The sequence below is a fragment of the Perognathus longimembris genome, chromosome 17, assembly GCF_023159225.1.
Source record: "Perognathus longimembris pacificus isolate PPM17 chromosome 17, ASM2315922v1, whole genome shotgun sequence".
In the NCBI taxonomy this organism is placed as follows: domain Eukaryota; kingdom Metazoa; phylum Chordata; class Mammalia; order Rodentia; family Heteromyidae; genus Perognathus; species Perognathus longimembris.
The window spans coordinates 51,507,931-51,526,945 of NC_063177.1; the positions used below are offsets into that span (position 1 = coordinate 51,507,931).

The following is a 19,015-nucleotide window of genomic DNA, read 5'->3' on the forward strand; positions in this document are numbered from 1 at the left end:
ACCCTGTGATGCTGATGATGAAATGGACTTGAAAGAATGTTGGAGAAGCAACCCTGGCCCTCAGGAATGTGGATGCAAACCGTTAGATGTCTGCAGCTGAAAGGCCTAATGCACAGAAGCTAGACACACACGGGGAGGGGAGACTGGCCACTGATGGTCTGTGAGTGCCAGACTTGTGGGAAATGCATATCTAAAATTAGACAGGCTACACTTTGTGCCTATACTGTGGCTTGAACTAAGGGCCTGACCACCATCCTTTAGTGCTTTTTTTTCTCTTTTTGCTCAAGGCTGGCACCGTAACATTCTAGCCGCGCTTCCGTGACCAGCTAGTTTGGCGGCTAATTGGAAATAAGAGTCTCACAACTTTCTGCCCCAGCGGGCTTTGAAAAACTGATCTTCAGATCTCAGCTTCCTGGGCCTCCTCAGACTCTGACATTGTGGTCTTCTTGGCAGCTCAAAGAAGGGGCAGGTGAAGAAAGGTAGCATCACCCTGCCTGCCAACTGTCGGTCCCGCAGCTGGGATTGGGTGCTAAGAGGAGGGACAGCCAGCCAGCAGTGCTTGGAGCACCAAGTGGGCGGGACCTGTCTGGTTACTTCCCGAGTTTTGTTGGTTTTTTTTTTTTGGTGAAAATGCCCAATGACTTAAACCAAGGGAGGGACATGGGGGGGGGTGGGGCACTGGTAGCCCTGTGGTCCAACTCAACTACAGGTCCACGGAACTTTCCTTCTAGAAGGCCTTGTAGGCTGTGGAATGTAGCTAAACCCACCAGGGTCTGATTCATGATGGGGTGAGGAGCAGGCCCTCCCCATCTCCCTCCCCCCCTTACCAGCTCAGGCTCTGGCAACCAATGATCCTGGAAACCCAGAGGTCCTGGTCATCTGTGGAGAGGAATTGTTTTATCCTTTGAAGGTAGATCTGGTACCAGAAGAGGTGGGGGGAAGAAGAGTAGGGGAACAGCATAGCCCCTCAGATGCTGCCCTAATTCTACACCGCCCCCCCCCCCCCAGCTGCCTGATGAAACTGGTGGAAGAGGGCAGGGCTCCCCAATGCCAGCCCCTTTCCAAATGACTCTTGGGGCGGGGGGTGGGTGGGTGGGGGGGAGGTGACCAGGCACCAGACATCTCAACCCCTTTCCCTGCCCAAGGCAGGAGATAAAGAGATACAGGTGGGAAGATCTAGGTAGGGAAAATAAGTTCCTGAATTCAGCCCATGGGATCCAAGATTCAACTTCAGCTCTGTGGGCCTTCCCTTCTCCCAGGCTGCTTCCTCCATAGTTCTGGGATCTATTAACTGGCTTTTTATTTATGTCAATAAGCAACTCCTCCAGGCCAACCGAGTTAGGTATTAATTTCTGTTTGCCTTTTCCGCATGGACACCCATCTGCTAGCACAGAGGTAAAAACTCCAGCCATCTGTCCATGGGGCCCCTGACTCCAGAGTGAAAGATAAAGGGAAGCTGGGCCACCCACCCGGTGGCTCCCACCTATAATCCTACCTGTTCAGGAAGCTGAGATCTGGGGATGAAGCCTGAAAACCAGCCTGAGCAGGAAAATCCACGAGACTCTCATCTCCAGTTAACCAGCAAAAAGCCAGCCGTGGAGCCGTGGCTCAAGTGATAGCAAGCAGCCTTACTTTAAAAAAGTGAAGGGACCCGGTGCCCGGGTACTGAGTTCAAGCCCCAATACGTGCACCCACTTCTCCCGGGGTAAAAGGGGAGGATGGAAGAGAAATCACACGCAGCTCTGCCCACCCCAAGGCACTGAAACAATTCAAGGTTTGCCACTTTCTCCAGCCGGACCAGCCATCCAAGACAAAGCACGGCAAGGGACAGGAAAGAGACCCAGGGTTCTAGGAAGGCCTGGCCCCACCGCCAGCCCCGCTGCTGAGCAAACATTCCCTCCCCGAGTCAGGCGGGAGCGCGCGGGGAGGCACGGGCTGAGGTTTATCACTCGGGCAACCCGGAGCGGTTCACTGAGTTACACAGTCTCTCGGGTAGCCGTGGACCGGGGCACGCGCGCGCGCGCACACACACACACAGCCCGGAGGTCCTCCCTCCTCCCGGCCCTCCCCGCCCGCACCTGGCGGTCCCCTAGCCCGTGACCAGCCGCCTCCCCTCCCCCCTGCCGGGCGCCCGGGGTTGAACAAACAACGCCCGGGCCGCCGGCCCCCGCCGCTGGCTGGCTGCGACCGCGCGCGCCGCTGGCGATCCCCCAGGCAACTCGGCGTCACGGGAGCCCGCACCCCGACACCCTGCCCTCCCCTCTCGTCCCCAGGGCCCCGGCCAGGCCCCACCACCGCCGCCTTCCCGGAGCGTCTCGGCCCCTCCGGGCCTTCAGCGTAAGCCAACCAGGCCGGGCACGAACCCCGGGGGCCGCGCAGTCCGACTCCCGCCCGGCACCGGGGGTCTCGGGGGAAAGTGGCCGGAAAAAAAAAAAAATCGCTTGTTTACCGGGCCCGAGAGGCCCCAGCTGGGATTCGCTTCCCTATTCCTGCGGTTCCCTTTCGGCCAATTCTTGGGACCAGAGGGGGAAAGGGTGGTAACCCGCGATCCACCCGGGCCGGGAGCGCAGAGGAAGCCGATTCCGTCCACACATTTCCCCCCCACCCCCCTCCTCCCCGCCGGCCGCCCGAGGGGCCGGGCTGGGAGGCCGAGCCGACGTGGCCGGGAGCGCCGAGGCCCCCGGGGGGGGGGGGTGGCGGGCTAAACCCTGCCCCCCGGGGTACAAACCGAAGGCTGAGGGGGACCGGTCGGGACGGGGAGCGGGGACGCGGAGCGGCGAGCGCGCTCCGAGTTGGGCCGGGTCCGGAACGCGGGGCGGGGCGTCGGCCCACGGTCCGCAGCGGTTCTGGGACCGGCCCCGCTGGGTAAGGGGTGTGCGCGGTGGCACCCCCCCCCCCCGGGTAATCCCGTTGAGCAGCAGAGTTCTCCGGACAGGACCGCGCGGTGCCAGAGCTGGGCGCACGGTGCACGGCGCGTCCACGTGTGCAAGTTGGGGAGGGGAGAGAGGGGGCGCGGGAGGCGTGACCTCCAGGGACTTGGTGTCTCGAGCGTGCACCTCGCTGCAGCCCAGAGCGGCGGACGGTGGGTGCCCCAGGTGTGTCTCCTGAGGCGGCCAGTAGGGTGACAAAGTCTGGGTGTTCACGGGGGGGTGGGGGGAGCCGATCGAGGGGGGCCCCCACGCCCTGGGGGTGGGCGCACGTACCGGGAGAGGCGGGCGGGGGGAGCGCGCTGAGCTGCACCCCCAAACCGCTTTACAGACGGAACGCGGAGCCCAGGAAAGTCAGCCCGTGCGCGGGAGTGCGCGCGCGCGCGGTGGGGGCGTGGCGGCCCACAGCACCGACCCACCCGCCAGCGGGGCCAGAAACTCCGATTCCCGGCCGGAAAGTGCGACTCGGCCGAGCCTGGAGGTGAGTGGAAAGGCGGGGGAGGGAGGGCGGGGAGAGGAGAGGAGGAGGGCGGGCTTTGTTACTGTGTAAACGGATTGCGCGTACCTGGAGCTCTGGGGGCGCCGGATCCGCGTCCGGAATGGAGGTGATGTCACGGTGATGCGGCCCGGCCCACCCTTACCGAGGAGAGACGCCGAGCTCCCGGAGGGAGAGCCTGCGGTCCAGCGCGCCCCGCTCAGCCTGGGTCCCCGGGAGGCCTGCGCCCCGCGCCCCGGCCCGGGCCCCGCCACCCCAGCCAGGGCTGGCCCTGGCCGCGAGCCCCGCGCGGAGCCCCTCCCACCCCGGCCCGCGCTCCGCCTCGGGCCGGAGTTGGCTCCAAACACGGTGCCGGAGCGGGGCTGGCTGCGCGTCCCAGGTAAGGGCAGCCGGCCGCGCGCTCCGCCCTCCCGGCCACCGCCCGGAAGAGCTGGGTCCGGCCGGCCGGGAGTGGGCGAGGACGGAGGCCTGGGGGTGGAGACCTGGGGGGGTCCGGGGACGCCGACCTAACTCCTCTCCGGGTGCAGAAAGTTTCCAGATTCGAGTCAGCTGGGGACTAGGGGTGGGGTGCAAGCCTGGCGCCGCGGCTTCGGGTGGAGGGCCGGGGAAGGACTCGCCGGTCGGTCGGTGTTCTCCGCAGCCCCTCGGCGCGCGTCCCCGGTCCGCGGAGCGCCGGGAAACGGGAGGAAGTGGGGGGCTCACCTGCGCGGCGAGACTTGCTGGGGCGTGGGGCAGGGGGTCGACCCCGGCCACCGGACCGGAGGGAGGAATGCCCTGGGCGGGAAGTTTAGAATGTCCCATTTCCAGGCGCCTGCCCTTCGGATAGCCCCACTTCTAGATCTCTCTCTCTCCTCTGGCTTTTCCGGCTCCCCTCCTATCTCCCCCCCACCCCAGTTTTACAATCAGGAAGATCCAATTGCTTTAGACTCCCGCCATCTGGATCCTTCAGCCGGAGGGCTGGTTTGGGGGGGGGGGCTTGGCGACTGCCCCCTCCCCAACAGTACGCCTTTAAAGGCGGTTGTGGGGAGGGCGGGGGTGGGGGTGGGGCGCATTCCAGGGTGACATTCCAGGGCAGACCCTTGCCTGCCTCGGAGACTTCAAGTCTCTCAAAGGCTCTGGGCATTTAGGTTCAGATGCCCACTCCTGGTAAAGTGGGGGGGGGGGGGGGGGAGAGCACCTGAAACTGGCGTGGCTGAGGCTCCTTCCCCGCCCAGCGTCTCCCAAGACCCTCCCCAGAGGGCGAGTTAACCATTGGCCCCCTGGAGGGAGGGCCGGAACTAGGCTGGGGTGGGGAAAGGTGGAAGCCGTGGGTGGGAGAATGAGCGGCAGCAGCGTGGGGAACGCTAGCTAGGTGGGCAGCCCTGAGAAGAGAGCTCAGCCCCAGTTACCGGCCCGGTAGTCCACGTCGTAACTCTTTCGAGCCTGAGATTCTGGAGCTGATTTTCCCCCATGAGTTTTCATGTGTGTAAGTGTGAGTGGGTGTGAAGGGAGGGAGAGGGTTGTGTACTGTAAAGGTGAGAAGGCCTGGAGGTGAACCCCCCTCTTCCACTAGTACTGCCAAAGCCTTTCTGGTCCCCCCCCCCCCCCACCACCAAGAAGGGGATTCAGGAACTGGATTAGACTGCCTGGGACCAGGACTGGGGTCTGGGTGGTTGATCTGAGCCCAGGGGAAAGGCCGATTTCAAAGGTGATTACAACTATGTGTAAGACTGACTTCAGAGAGGTGAATCCAGAGGGCCCCTCTCGTCCAGAAACAAATCTGAACGAATCTGAGGGCCTCTCACCTCTTCTTCCCCTGGGAATCTTTTACACCCATGCAATTTCAAAAATGGAGGTAGAGGAGGGCTGTGGGCTGTTGAGGGGGTTGGTGGTCAAATGCCCACTGTGTCTTAGGCCTGGTGTCTGTCTGGGTTGCCAACCTCAAGCTTACACTGCCTGGTAGAAGATGCGGCTCCACAGAATAAAGCTGTCTCAGTCAGAGAGCCTATCTGGGTACAGCGGGGTCCCCAGGAAGTGCCTCTGGGCAGGCCTGTTCTCACCTGGGGCCACTTACTCACCACTGGCTGACTGAATGACCATGCACTGCTGGGTGTCAAAGGTGTTCGGAGCTGACCTCCTCCCAGTTGTCTTCCCTTGGATCCTGTTTGTCGGAAGGGCCCCTGTCCTAGCAGGGGGCGGGAGCCAGACCCAGCTGGTCTCACTTTCCCTGCTACTACGCCTATGTATTTCTGTCTCCCCACTTGTCCTTCTCCATTTGAGAGGAAGCAGAGGAATGGAGAGCTTTCGGGGCTCTTTGGGTACAAGTTGTCTCAGCTGTGGCTGAGCTGTCGGAGCAGCTGGGCAGCCTGGATGGGATGAGCAGGCTTCTGGTGGATTCTTTTTAAGTTCTTTATAGTGAAGCCAGGTGCAGGTGGCTCATGCCTGTAATCCTAAATATCCAGGAGGCTGAGATCTGGGGATTGCAGGTTCAAAGCCAGCAGAAAAGTGTGCTTACGCACTTTCTCCAAAGAACCAGCAAAAAAAGCCAGAAGTGGAGCAGTCGCTCAAGTGGTAGAGCCAGCTAACCTTGAACAGAAGAGCTCAGGGACAGCACCCAGGCCGTAAGTTCAAGCCTCATATTGAGGGGCTGGGCGTCAAAGATGAGACTTTTGGGAGGGGGGAGTTGGTGGTGGGGCTTGAACTCTGGGCCTGGGTGATGTCCCTGAGCTCTTCAGCTCAAGGCTAGCGCTCTACCCCTTTAAGCCACAGTGCCACTTCTGGTTTTCCCGTGGTTAAATTGGACTTAAGAGTCTTGCGTACTTCCTGCCCTTGACTGGCTTCAAACCACACTCCTCAGACCCCAGCCTCCTGAGTAGCTAGGATTCCAGGCATGAGCCACCGGGCGCCCGGCTAAGATGAGACTTTTGAAGGATGCACTCCAGGAAGAACTTGGTCAGTCAGTATAAAAGGAGAAATTGAAGGTGAGGAGGCTGATCTAGGCCCTAGGGGCTAGCAAGACAACAGGCAAGGCTTCCTTCCCCTCCCTTTCCCTGCCTTTCCACTCCTTCCCACTCCCTCCTCCCTTCCTTCTTCTTTTTTTCTCCCCTCCCTTTCTCCTTCCACGTCTCCTCTTCCTTCTCTCCCCTCCCCCCCCCCTTTTTTTTTTTGCTTTTGTTCCACTATCAGGGCTTGAGCTCAGGCCCTTCTGCTCTTGCTCAGCTTTTTTTTTGCTCACATCTGGTGCTACCCTACCACTTGAGCCATGCCTCCAGTTTGGCATTTTGATGGTTACTTGGAGATAAGAGTCTCAGAATTTTCTGCCGTGGCTGGCTTTGAGCCACAATCCTCAAATTCCAGCCTCCTGAGAAGCCTGGATGACGGAGGTGAACCACCAGTACCCATGGAACCCAGGGCCTCATGCTCACCATGTAAACATTCCACCACTGAGTTCAACCCCTAGCCCTGCCTGTTGCCAGGTATGGAGCCGAGTTATGTGTGGCACCTTTTTCCGTACGCTCTACTAGTCAGCCCTTCAGTGGCTTGATAAGGCCATCGTTGTTTTACCCTTGGCTTTGCTCTTTAAGCGGAGATAAACATGTCTCCAACAAATTGATTGCTGGTCTCTTTTTTTTTTGCCAGACTCTTTTTGGGTGGTCCTAGGGTTTGAACTCAGGGCTTCTTGCTTGCTTAGGCAGATGCCTGACCACTTTTATCACTCTGCCAATGTTGTGTTGTATGGGTTCTTTCCAAGATAGACTCTCATGTTAGGCGTGGGCTGGCCTGGACTGTGATCCTCCTATTTGTTCTTCCTCGTGTGCATCTCTGCACCCAGCTCTTTTGCTTTGGGCACAATTTGGGACATCAGGCTCATATACCCCACAGCCCACCACTGATTGGATGAGGTCTCTTGAACTTTCAGGCTCAGACCACAATCCCTGACCTTTACTTCCCAAGTAGCTAGGATTACAGGCTGAAGTCACCAATACCCAGCTCAGGTTCATCTGTTAAAGCAAGCCCTGATATGTCCTCTTCAGTGAGTTCCCATTGCTTTTTTAGAATGCATTACTAAGTTCTTGCCATACAGCGTTTCTGTCTTGTCACCAGCCAGCTGTAGCCTCCTATACGAGTTTACTCCATACTTGGTGAAGCCATATATATATATATATATATATATATATATATATATATATATATAAAGTCTCTTTTGACTTTGGGCTGAACTCAAGACATCTGGTGTGTGTGTGTGTGTGTGTTTTGGTCTTGGGTCTTGAACTCATGGCTCCGGTACAGTCTGTGAGCTTTTTACTCAAGGCTAGTACTCTACCACTTGAGCCACAGCTCCACTTCTGGCTTTTGGGTGGTTAATTGGAGATAAGAGTCTCTTGGGCTTTTCTGCCAGGGGTGGCTTTGAACAATAATCCTCAGAGCTCAGCCTCCTGAGTAGCAAGGGTTACAGGTCTGAGACACTGGTACTTGGCCAGATCTTTCCTGTTCGGAAGGTGTGAATGTATCATGATTGCTTTTCAGTGTTCCGTTTCATATTTCCAACTATTCCCCAAGTTCTAGCTGGGTTATTGTGGGCCATCCTCCCCAAGATTGGGTTAAATCACCCATCTCCCAGATGGGTCCATAGTATTCCTTACCATTCTCTCCCATTGTTTGTGTTCCTAGTACTGGCTTTTTATTGATTCAGACCACACAAAGGCCCTAGGAAAGCAAGTCTCAGAGGAAAGGAGCTTTTTCATTATAAGCAAAGAGAAACTATAGCTTTTATGATCCCCGTATTTTAGGAAAAATAATGATAAATAAGCAAACTTAATTGGTGAACAGGGGGTTGAGTTGGTTTAAGATACCTAAAACATTTTGAAGGAGCAAGAAAATTTGAAAATGGGCTATTTGTCAGTTACGGAAGGATGTGGTTTTGAGATTTGGGAGTTGGGGTTATTACGGGAAATGATATAGCCAGAGCTGGGTGTGGTGGTACAAGCCTGTAATCCTAGAACTTGGAAGGCTGAGGCAGGAGGTTTGGAGTGTGAGACCAGGCTTGGCTGCTGAGGGGGGGGCGGGGGGAATAAAAAAGGTGGGTAAGTTGAGATAGTGAAGACCACAAGTTAGAGATGCTATTCTAGTATCAGCCACTAGTGGTCGCTACTGTCACAGTAAAGCTTGGTTGCTGTCTTTATGGAGACATAGGAAAGGCCCAGCTTCAACTAGTTACTTGAACATTTAGGGTGACATAAATGTGGAGGGCCTGCATGCCAAAGAATTTTGGACTTGATAACTTGACTTTCAGAACATCTAAGTTTTCTGTGAACAAAAAAGAGATCAGGGGCAGTGCCCTCCCTGGGTGCAAGCCTCTGGACAGCCACAAACAACAACAAAGGGACAGTCTTTTCCTTTCTGTCTTTGTTGGTCATGGGGCTTGAACTCAGGGCCGGGGCGCTGTTCCAGAGCTCTTTTGCTCAAGGCTAGCACTCTACCATTTTGAGCCACAACACCACTTCCAGTGTTCTGGTGGTTAATTGGAGGTAAGAGTCTCGTGGACTTTCTGGCCCAGGCTGGCTTTGAACTGCAATCCTCAGATCTCAGCCCCCTAAGTAGCTAGGATTACAAGTGTGAGCCACCAGCACCTGGCTGAACTTGGGTGCATATCTACAGCATTATTAACACCCTCCTGGTGTTAATAATTATTAAGATATGGGTCTTAGCTACAATGTCTTAAAATCTTCCATTAAATATTAATGTCTTTGGGTTTTGCATTGCTTTTGCCTGGCTGTAGCTTTTAAAATGGTAAAAGCTTTGTAGAAGAATTTTTGGATTAAGCCATTAACACCTTAGTGGCGAGGTTAGTTTATTTGTGTGTGCGTATGTGCACACGTGTATATGTGCCCGTGCTGGTACTGGAGCTTGAACTCAGGACCTGGGCACTGTCTCCTAGTTTGTCTTGCTCAAGCTGACACTACCACTTGAGACATAGCTTCACTTCCAGCTGCTTGGTGGTTAACTGGAGATGAGAATCTCTTGGACTTGCCCACCTAGGTTGGCTTGAAACTGAACGGTGATTCTCAGGTCTCAGTCTCTTGAGTAGCTCAGATGATAGGTTTGGGCCAGGAGTACCTGGCGATTGCTCGTATTCTTAGCTTCAGCCTCTGAGTCACACAAAGAACTCTAGACTCTCAAGAGGAAAGGTGGTTGGCACTAAAAAGGGGGAAATGAAAGACCGAAGAGGGAGGAAGTGGGAGGGTGGGGAAGGTTTGGTAAACACAACTTTTAGACTTATCTCTTCTTTTTTTTTCCTGGCTGGCAGCTGTGCCTGCCACAGGTACTTGTTAAGTCCTTATTAAGTGTTTGTTAAGTACTTGTTCCGTGATGAATGATTAATGTAGGAATGCATGGCTGAGGAGGCCAGGGACTTGGGCATAGAATTTGACCTGAACCCTGGAAACTCCAAGGCGGAGGAGGAAGTGCTGAACAGGTTTTCTAGCTCCAACCCCTGGATCTCAGGGTGTATTTAAACCCAGGATTTGATGGGTGAAACTCAGTGATAATTTTCTCGTTTCCCGTGGTTAGGAATAAGGTGACAAATGGATTTTTATCTCTGGTCAGTTGATAAATCTTTATGAGTTCTGTGTTAAGAAAAAATCTGAGCCAGGAACCAGTGGCTCATGCCTGTGAATCCTCACATTACTCGGGAGTCTGAGATCTGAGAATCATGGTTTGAAGCCAGCCTGGGTAGGAAAGTCCATGACACTCATACCTCCAGTTAACCACTAAACAGCCAAAAAGTGGAGCTGTTGCTCAAGTGGTAGAACACTAACCTTAAGCAAAAGAGCTCAGGGGCAGTGATCAGGTCTTGAATTCAAGCCTCAGGACCATCACACACACAAATAAAAAGGATTCTGAGGTGAGCTTTGGCTCATGCCTGGAATCCTAGCTACTCAGGAGACTGAGATCTGAAGATTATATAGTTCAAAGCCAGCCCAGAAAGACAAATCTGAGAGATTAATGGCCAATTAACCACCAGAGAAAGGCAGAAGTAGAAGTGTGGGTCAAGTGGTAGAGCTCTATGCCTGAGTGAAAAAGCCAGTTGAGAGCACAAGGGCCTGAATTCAAGCCACAGCACCAAACAACAAAACAAACACTATCCTTTTATCCCCCACCCCCACCCCCGGAAAAAAAAAAAAAAGAAAGGTTCTGAAGCCCAGAGCTCTGGGCGATCATCTCCTGATCGGCTAGCACTGTCTGTCCTGGTTCTGATGGAGGAGGAATCTCGCGCTGCTGGGAACCTGGCTCTGGGGAGCTGATTTTGCCTTTTCTTCCTCTGACTCCAGGGACCCAGCTGGAGCCTGGCCCGCGAGCCAGGATGGCCACCCACCAAACCCTGCTGATATGCCTGGGATTGCCTCTCTTCCTCTTTCCCGGAGCCCGGGCTCAGAACCACGCCCCGCCAGGCTGCAGCCCAGATCTCCACCCCATCTACTACAACCTGTGTGACCGCTCGGGAGTCTGGGGCATCGTCCTGGAGGCCGTGGCCGGGGCGGGCGTCATCACCACGTTCGTGCTCACCATCATCCTGGTGGCCAGCCTGCCCTTCGTGCAGGACACCAAGAAGCGCAGCCTGCTGGGGACTCAGGTCTTCTTCCTGCTGGGTACCCTCGGCCTCTTCTGCCTGGTGTTCGCCTGCGTGGTGAAGCCCGACTTCTCCACCTGCGCCTCTCGCCGGTTCCTGTTTGGGGTTCTGTTCGCCATCTGCTTCTCCTGTCTATTGGCCCACGTGTTTGCGCTCAACTTCTTGGCCCGGAAGAACCATGGGCCCCGGGGTTGGGTGATTTTCACCGTGGCTCTCCTGCTGACTCTCGTGGAGGTCATCATCAACACCGAGTGGCTGATCATCACCTTGGTCCGAGGAGGCGGAGGAGGCGGAGGAGCGGAGCTGGGCTCCCTGAGCAACGGCAGCGCGAGCTGGGCCGTGGCTTCCGCCTGCGCCATCGCCAACATGGACTTCGTCATGGCGCTCATCTACGTGATGCTGCTGTTGTTGGGGGGCTTCGTGGGGACCTGGCCGGCCCTGTGTGGCCGCTTCAAGCGCTGGCGGAAGCACGGGGTCTTCATGCTGCTCACCACGGCCACGTCCATTGCCATCTGGGTAGTATGGATTGTCATGTACACCTACGGCAACCAGCAACACAACAGCCCCACCTGGGATGACCCTACGCTGGCCATCGCCCTGGCCGCCAATGCCTGGGCTTTTGTCCTCTTCTACGTCATCCCCGAGGTCTCCCAAGTGACCAAGCCCAGCCCAGAGCAGAGCTACCAGGGCGACATGTACCCCACCCGGGGTGTAGGCTATGAGACCATACTGAAAGAGCAGACTGGGCAGAGCATGTTCGTGGAGAACAAGGCATTTTCCATGGATGAGCCGGGCTCAGGTAAGTCCTGGCGGACACTCTGTCCCTCCCTCCTTTGTCTCGCATCTTTCCACTGCAAGCCAGAGAGAGCTGGTCGTGAGCCTGATGGGAGGAGGTTGTGGACAATTTTCTACCCTAGAAGTCTGGATTCAGAGGTCTGAGTGTGTCAACCAGGGGACCCACTTAGGGTATCACCTAGTGAACTCTGCACTAGCATTTACTGAGCACCTACTGAGTCCCACGCTCCAGGCGAAGCCCCTCTTGCCTGGAAGCATCTTGGCAGCCTGATCTAACCTGACCCGGGAAACTGCGGGCACAATCTCAAAACTCTGCCCTGACCTCAGGCCCTTTGTGTTAAGTCGCTTGAGCAAGCCAGGAACAAAGTGGTTCAGGCCGGTTATCCTAGCTACTCGGGGGGCTTAAATCTGGCTCAGGTGTTAGAGCACTAGCCTTGTGTGGAAAAAAAACCCTAAAGGACAGTGCCCACGCCCTGAGTTCAAAACCCCCAGTACTTACACCCATGAAAGAAAGATGGTTGGAGCAGGTCTAATAGCTATGCGGGTGAATCCCAACATTCAGGTGACCGAGACAGAATGATCGCGAGTTTGAGGCTAGCCTGGGCTTACCTAGGAGACCATATTTTCAAAAAAAAAAAAGAACAAAATAGGACACACAAAACCCAGAAATTAAGTAGCAGGAATTGGTAAAGAAAGAAGGTAAACGTTGCAATCTCCTCATAACTGCGGCACCCCCCCCCCTGCAAAGAAGAAAAGGCTAGGTATGGTGGCACGTCCCTGTAACCCCCAGCACCTAGGAAGCTGAGACGGGATGTTTACGTGTAACTGCTGCGTCATCATGGTTACTGTGCACACGTTTATTGAGCCTGGGGGGTGGGGGGTGGGGGTGGGGAGGAGGGCCACTGGGTGTTCCAGAATGAATGCCTCTGTTTGCCCTGGGAGAGCCTCTTAGTCCCTGCTATGGGGACAGGAGTGACCTTTGCCCCCCTGGGCTCTGGGACCTGTGGCTCCCAAGCTACTTGCTGACCGCTGTCCACCCCTGGGGTGCTGGGCGGAGCTTCAGGGCTCAGTTCTTGCCTCCCGTCTCCCATCTTATTTTTGAGATGTATTTGTCAGGCCCCCCATGGTTCCAGCCCTGTGTTCTCCTGGCTGATACTTCTGGGCTGTGAGTTTCTTTTTTTTCCAATTTTATTTTATCTTTATTATTTTTTTTAATGAAATGGGAAAATCAATAGGATGAGGCTAGCACTTAGGAGCCATGTATATATGTCTATACAGCCTGTGGTCTGGGCCTGCAGGAGACGGACCAGCCCTGTGCTGCCGCCCTGTGCTTGGCTAGGCCAGGCACCCCAGGGGTGCCCAGCGGGGTGGAGCAGATCGGGAAATCAACACCCAAAGGCACAGGAAAGTCTTCTTGGAGCTGCAAATAGTGCCGGAGGCCTGCCAGGGGGCCGGGGACGGGATGGGCACGCCATCTTTGTGACCAGGCCCTGGATTGGGCCTGCCACACAACACCCTTCGTGGCCAGCCCTGACCCGTGGGGGCTTGGAGACTTGGGCTGGGGGAGGGAGGGTCTCAGCTGTCAACACCCCCCCCACACACACCCGCCCCCGCCATCCAGTGCCTGGCAGCTGTAGAGGCCAGAGCTGGAGGCTGGCCATCTTGGAAGGCTGCCGAAGGCCCATGTGCCCCTCTTGGCCTCTGGCCCTGAGGGCGGATGAGGATGTGAAGGTTGCTGACGGGGCATTTTTCTCAGCTGTTGAGGGGGGGCGGGGACTGGGGGCCCCCCCACACTGCAGAACCAAGCAGCACTGTGCTCTCCCGGGTATCTGTACTAAGGGGGTGTCTCGCTTTGGGGGAGGGGGCACCCCAAAGTCGGCTCCTCTGGGTCTGATGTCACACCAGAGGCAGTGTGGTTGTCTCTTCTTTCTGTTGCTCGGTTGTGGGAGGTGGAAGAGGGGGGACCCAGGTCCCCCAGGATTCTCTAATCACACCTATGTCTCCTTGCAGCTAAGAGACCCGTATCACCCTATAGTGGCTACAATGGGCAACTGATGACCAGTGTGTACCAGCCCACCGAGATGGCCCTGATGCACAAAGGCCCGGTGAGTGGTTCCTGGGGCTTCCCTGTGGGTAGGTGGGGTACAGAAGGCTGATGAGCGGGGAGGTGGTAAGGGGGAAGGCATGTGAGTCCTACTCCTTACCATTCTGTGTGTGTGTGTGTGTACTGGGCCCTGCTGGGTGCTGTCCCTTAGTTTTAATGGCTCAAGGCTGGCACTCTACTACCACTTGAGCCACGGACGGCTCCGCTTTCAGCTTTTTTTGGTGATTACTTGGAGGTAAGAGTCTCATGGACTTTTCCTTCCCAGGCTGGCTTTGAATTGTACCCTCAGATCCCAGCCTTCTGAGCAGCTGGGGTTACAGGTGTGAGCCCTAGGCCCCTAGCCTCGTTCTTTCCCTTCTTTGTCTGCAGTTGACTTGGCACCACCTTTGAGGACGTTGTACATGGGACCTGCCGGAGTCCCTGAGCCGCACGCATGGCCGGGGACCTGGTGCAGAACCCAGCTGTCATTTAGCTGAGCTTGAGACCAGGCAGAGGTGGGACTCAGCCAGGGAACCCCCTCACCGCTCCCCCCCCCAAAGTGACAAGTATCGCATGTCTGGATAAGGTGTCATTGCTTTTTTGCTTTTTTTATGCTGGACCTGGGCCTTGAACTCAGGGCCTGGGCACTGTTGCTCAAGGCTGGTGCTCTACCATTTGAGCCACAGCACCGCTTCAGCTCTTTGGCGGTTAATTGGAAATAAGCATCTCATGGACTTCCCTGCCACGACTGGCTTCGGACTGCGACCCTCAGAGCTCAGCCTCCCGACTGGCTGGGATGACAGGCCTGAGCCACTGGCACCTGGTCTGGATGGATATTTAGTTCTGAGCCACGGCTGTCCCTAGAGGGCCTCTGACTCCCCCCACCCCGCATCAGTCAGCCAGTCCTGACCTTAAAACCTCCTTTGGGGACTGGAAGCCAGATGCTGCCTTAGCTGCGGGGGGGGGGGGTGGGGGAGGGTGGGAACAGGAAGGCGGTGGGTCAGATTCCCACTCCATATATGTTCCGACTCCTGGCTGGCAGTGGCTGCCAGAGAGGTCAGCGACCTGCCTTGGCAGGATGCTGGGAACAGGAAACCGGAGGTCAGTGGGGGGCGATTCTCACCCCCTCGCCCCTCCTGCTGAGCCTGGCCGGGGGGGGGGGGGGGGGGGGGGGCTGGGGTATCTGAAACTTCCAACCTCAGCTTCCAGACTGGGGTGAGCAGGCTATGGCCAAGGGTAGGGATGGGCTGGAGTTCTCAGACCCAGAGCACAGTCCAGCCCCTGGCCACGAGGAAGGAGCTGCTCCGTGCCTCCCCGCTGTTTGTTTGAGTACGATGTGGACTGGCTAGCTGGGAGACTCTTTGTGCCTGGTTCTCAGAGCCTGGTCCCTGAATTAGCATCCCCTGGGGACTTGTTGGAAATGCAGATTTGGGGCTTGGCGGAGGCTCGGATGGGTTGTCAGCCTGCCTTGGCATCTGCAGCCTGGGATTGGTGAAACCACCAGCGTAGCCAGGCCAGTCACCCCAAAGACAAGTCTACAAACAGAACCTCAAGGCTCCCCGCTTCCAATCCCAGTAGTCAGACATTTGTTTACCAGTTCCCCTGGGGGTGGGGGGGGTGGGCCCCGATACATGGGGGTGTGGCTTAAACAGTTCCTGGGATTCTGGTTGGAGCCCAGGTTTGGGACCACCAAAGGATCTAGATGTTCCCGGAGTGGTAGGGCTGGCAGGGCGGACACCTGTACCTGATTAGATAAGGTCTTGGGAATCTAGAGGTCTGGTGGCATTTCCTTCCTGCTGGGATCTGGCAGGTGGGGCCTGGGGTTTACTGCCCCCCCCCCCAACCCCAGCCCCAGGAACCGACTGCCTTAGGACCCTGTTCTAGAGCCAGCAGGTCCCAGCTGTGCAGCTCCAGCATTTAGAAGTTGAGTCTCCACACCAGACTGGCCAGCCCCGGACAACCACACCAAAGTTCCATGGGCTTAGCCAGGGCCTCAGAGAAAGGGCACACTTGGTATTATCGTGGCCTTGGATGGGATGGGGCGTTGGGTAAGATTGAAGATTGACAAAAGGGAGCCTGGGAAGGTTCCTGGGTAGGGTAATGGCAGTTCAGTGCCGCTCAGCTTCCACTGGACTGGCCGTTTCCCTAAGGAACTAGAAAGCAGGAGAGGGCTTGGGGGGGGGGGCGAGGGGGGAAGAGGGTCCCGATCTGGGAAGCCCCACTGTGGCCAAGGGGCCACAGTCAGGATGAGTTAGGGGTTCCGGGCCAGCCCTCCTGTTCCCCAAAGTGGAATTATCTGTCTGAGGCTGCCCGGCCCTACTGGGCCAGAGAATGGGCAGAGGGGACAAGCAGAAGGTTGCAGGAAGTAGAGTATTGGTGCATCCCGCCCCCCCCCCCCCCCAGAAACGGGCTCCCGAGCCACCGTGACCACCTGTTGTTCCTTCCAGGCCGAAGGCTCTTACGACGTCATCCTCCCGAGAGCCACCGCCAACAGCCAGGTGATGGGCAGTGCCAGCTCCACCCTGCGGGCTGAAGACATGTACGTGGCCCAGAGCCACCAGGCAGCCCTACCTTCCAAAGACGGCAAGAACTCTCAGGTCTTTAGAAACCCCTACGTGTGGGACTGAGGAGGCGGCCTGGCCAGGAGAAAGCGGGGCAGATCTGGGGAGGGCCCTTGAGATCCAGCCTGGGCCGGGACCGCTCCCTGCTGCCCCAGGGACCTTGTGCTCTGCCGCTCTTTTCTGGCTCCGGGCGGCTTGTGACTCAGAGCCAGGAGGTTCCCCCATTTGCCAATGTTGTTGTGTGTGGGGGTGTCCTAGAGGCCCCCACCCATTCCTCAGTGTTTGTGGAGTCCAGGAGCCAGTCCAGCCTTATGCTTGGGCCACTTCCTGCTCTGGCCAAATAGTGTTCTTGGGGTGTCGGCCAGTCCGTGCTTGCACTCCCCGGAGCTCTCCGAGCTGGCACGGCGGGCCTAGATCTTGCTCCTCTGTGAGGACCAAGGGTGCCTAATAAACACATTTCTGCTTTGTTAACTCACACTGTGGCCTCATGCTTTCCGACCCTCTCTCTCCTTCTCCACAGCCAGGGTTGGTTCCCACCCCCCCACCCCCCAACATTCAGCCCATGGTACCAGATACTGCTGGGGCCATCAGGAGTTGACTCAGGGCCAGGGCGCTGTCCCTGCACTCTTTTGCTCAGGGCTAGCGCTCTACCACATGGGGCCACAGCTCCACTTCCGGTTTCCTGGTGGTTCATTGGAGATAAGGGTCTCATGGACTTTCCTGTCCAGGCTGGCTTTGAACTACGATCCTCAGATCTCAGCCTCCTGAGTAGCTAGGATTACAGGGGTGAGCCACCAGCACCCATCTTGGGCTTGGCTCCTGCCTGGGATGTAGCCCCACAGTATGACCCCCCCCCCTCCCCAGGCAGCTTTCCTCTGGGACTCCCTCCCTCTCCCCCCCACCCCCCATTGGCTGCATTCGGGGAGCAAGGATGGCAGGACCATCACTTGGCAGGCAGTTCTGGGGTGAGAGGGAGCTCTGCTAATCTCAGTTCCTCCTGGGAGGGAGAGAAGGAAGGTCCCTTAGGGGACTGGGGATGAAATGGCACTGGGCAGCGTGTGGAGGAGTCGCTTACCACGTGGACGTAACCAAGGTGGAGCCGAGTCCTGGCTGGCTCAGGAATTAGTGTTGCTTTGCGCAGGACTTCGCGGCCAGCAAAAGCCCTTTTCCCTCTAGCTGTCCCGGGAGGCGGACAAGACCACCCCATTCTCCTTCCTTCCAGACCCCACATCTCAGAATGGAGCTGCGCTAGGCTTCACAGAGCCTCGGGTTGTTGATCCTGAGAGCCCCAGTGAGGCTGCACGGGGCCTGAATCTTCAGGCAGCAAGACTAAAAAAGCTGACCAGCTTTCCTTTCTTATTTTATTTTTCATTTATGCCAGTGCTGGGGATTGAACTCAGGGCCTGGTGCTCTAGCTTGGCTTTTCCACTCAGAGCTGGTGCTCAACCGCTTGAACCACACCACTTCTGGCTTTCTGCTGGTTCAAGAGAGATAAGCGTCTCTTGGATTTCGTCCGTCCAGGCTGACTTCAAACCAGGGTCCTCAGATCTCGGCCTCCTGAGTAGCTAGGAAAACGGGGCGTGAGCCACCAGCTCTGGGCTGGGCCAGGTTTTCTTGGGACTGCAGTGTCCTGGGTTATGAGCTGCCCCGGGCTGGGATGGGAGCTCCTGTGTCCTGACCCTAGGACACAGCTTTTCTAGGGAGCTGGGGAAGGGCCTGCCCATTATCCCAGGCCCGGAACTTGTTTGTTTCCAACTAGCTAGAAGTTATTTTCTGACACTAGTTATAAGGGGAAACATGTTTGTGGAAAGGGAAAATGAAAGGCTGCCGGAAGCAAAATAAAACTCCCGGTCTCGTCCTGTGTTCAGATGGCAAATGCCCTCCTGGGAACTGAAACCTTTTTTTTTAAAGCACTGCATCAATAGTACTTGGGCCCAGGGCAATCCGGGTCCTTCCTCGTTGACGCTTGTTCTTTCTGGTTGCTTTAGGCTCAGTCCCCGCAAAATAAAACAAGATGGTAGACGCCCTCCTCCCTGGACCGCACGGTATCCTGATGCCCTCTTCCCTCACGGCCAGGCTGAGCAGGGTCCAGCACCTCTCCCGACCTTGCCCTTGGAGCTGGGAGGGACCGGAGGCCCGTCCGTCGGAAGCAGTGCGCTGAGTGAGGGCACTGGCAAGGCCTGAGGCGCGTGGCGGGGGCTCCCGGGGCCGCCCTCTTTCTGTGCATCCACTGTACGAGGAGCTGGCCTTAGCTGCCCACCTTCTGACACCTCGTCAGGCCTCTGCGTGGGCCTGGGGGCCGGCACTGGGGGCTGGGGACTCAGGGCCTCTAGCTTGACTTACTTTTTTTTTTTTTTAATTCATGGCTGGAATTCTGCCACTCGAGTCGCATCACTTCCGGCTTTTTGCTGGCTAACTGGAGATGAAAAGAGCGTCTCGGATTTGCCTGCCCAGGCTGATTCCCAGCCTCGGTCATCCAATCTCGGCCTCTTGAGTAGCGAGGGTGTGGGACATTGGATCTTCCTGGTCTTGCCGTCCTGGCGT

At 56.7% G+C, this 19,015-nt stretch overlaps 1 protein-coding gene across 5 annotated transcripts; it reads left to right on the forward strand.

Moving 5' to 3' along the window:
• The first annotated feature begins 2,151 nt into the window (after window positions 1-2,151).
• Gprc5c (G protein-coupled receptor class C group 5 member C) lies at window positions 2,152-18,718 on the forward strand. 5 transcript variants are annotated; one of them, XM_048365614.1, is made up of 6 exons: window positions 2,152-2,337; window positions 3,259-3,408; window positions 10,734-11,831; window positions 13,838-13,932; window positions 16,358-16,507; window positions 18,460-18,718. In XM_048365614.1, the coding sequence occupies exons 3-6, from the start codon at window positions 10,766-10,768 to the stop codon at window positions 18,490-18,492; spliced, it is 1,344 nt and encodes a 447-aa protein (XP_048221571.1). In that variant the 5' UTR covers window positions 2,152-2,337; window positions 3,259-3,408; window positions 10,734-10,765; the 3' UTR covers window positions 18,493-18,718. The 5 variants fall into 5 exon arrangements, with proteins under 5 accessions (XP_048221571.1, XP_048221572.1, XP_048221570.1 ...); XM_048365615.1 differs by lacking the exon at window positions 18,460-18,718 and having other exon boundaries at window positions 16,358-16,946; XM_048365613.1 differs by lacking the exon at window positions 3,259-3,408 and having other exon boundaries at window positions 2,188-2,337.
• Window positions 18,719-19,015: the final 297 nt, after the last annotated feature.

Coding starts and splice junctions, on each gene's coding strand:
- Gprc5c (XM_048365611.1), top strand. CDS start 3,547: ATGCGGCCCGGCCCACCCTTACCGAGGAGAGACGCCGAGCTCCCGGAG. Junction 3,803..10,733: donor GGGCTGGCTGCGCGTCCCAG/GTAAGGGCAGCC, acceptor CTCTGACTCCAG/GGACCCAGCTGGAGCCTGGC. Junction 11,832..13,837: donor CATGGATGAGCCGGGCTCAG/GTAAGTCCTGGC, acceptor GTCTCCTTGCAG/CTAAGAGACCCGTATCACCC.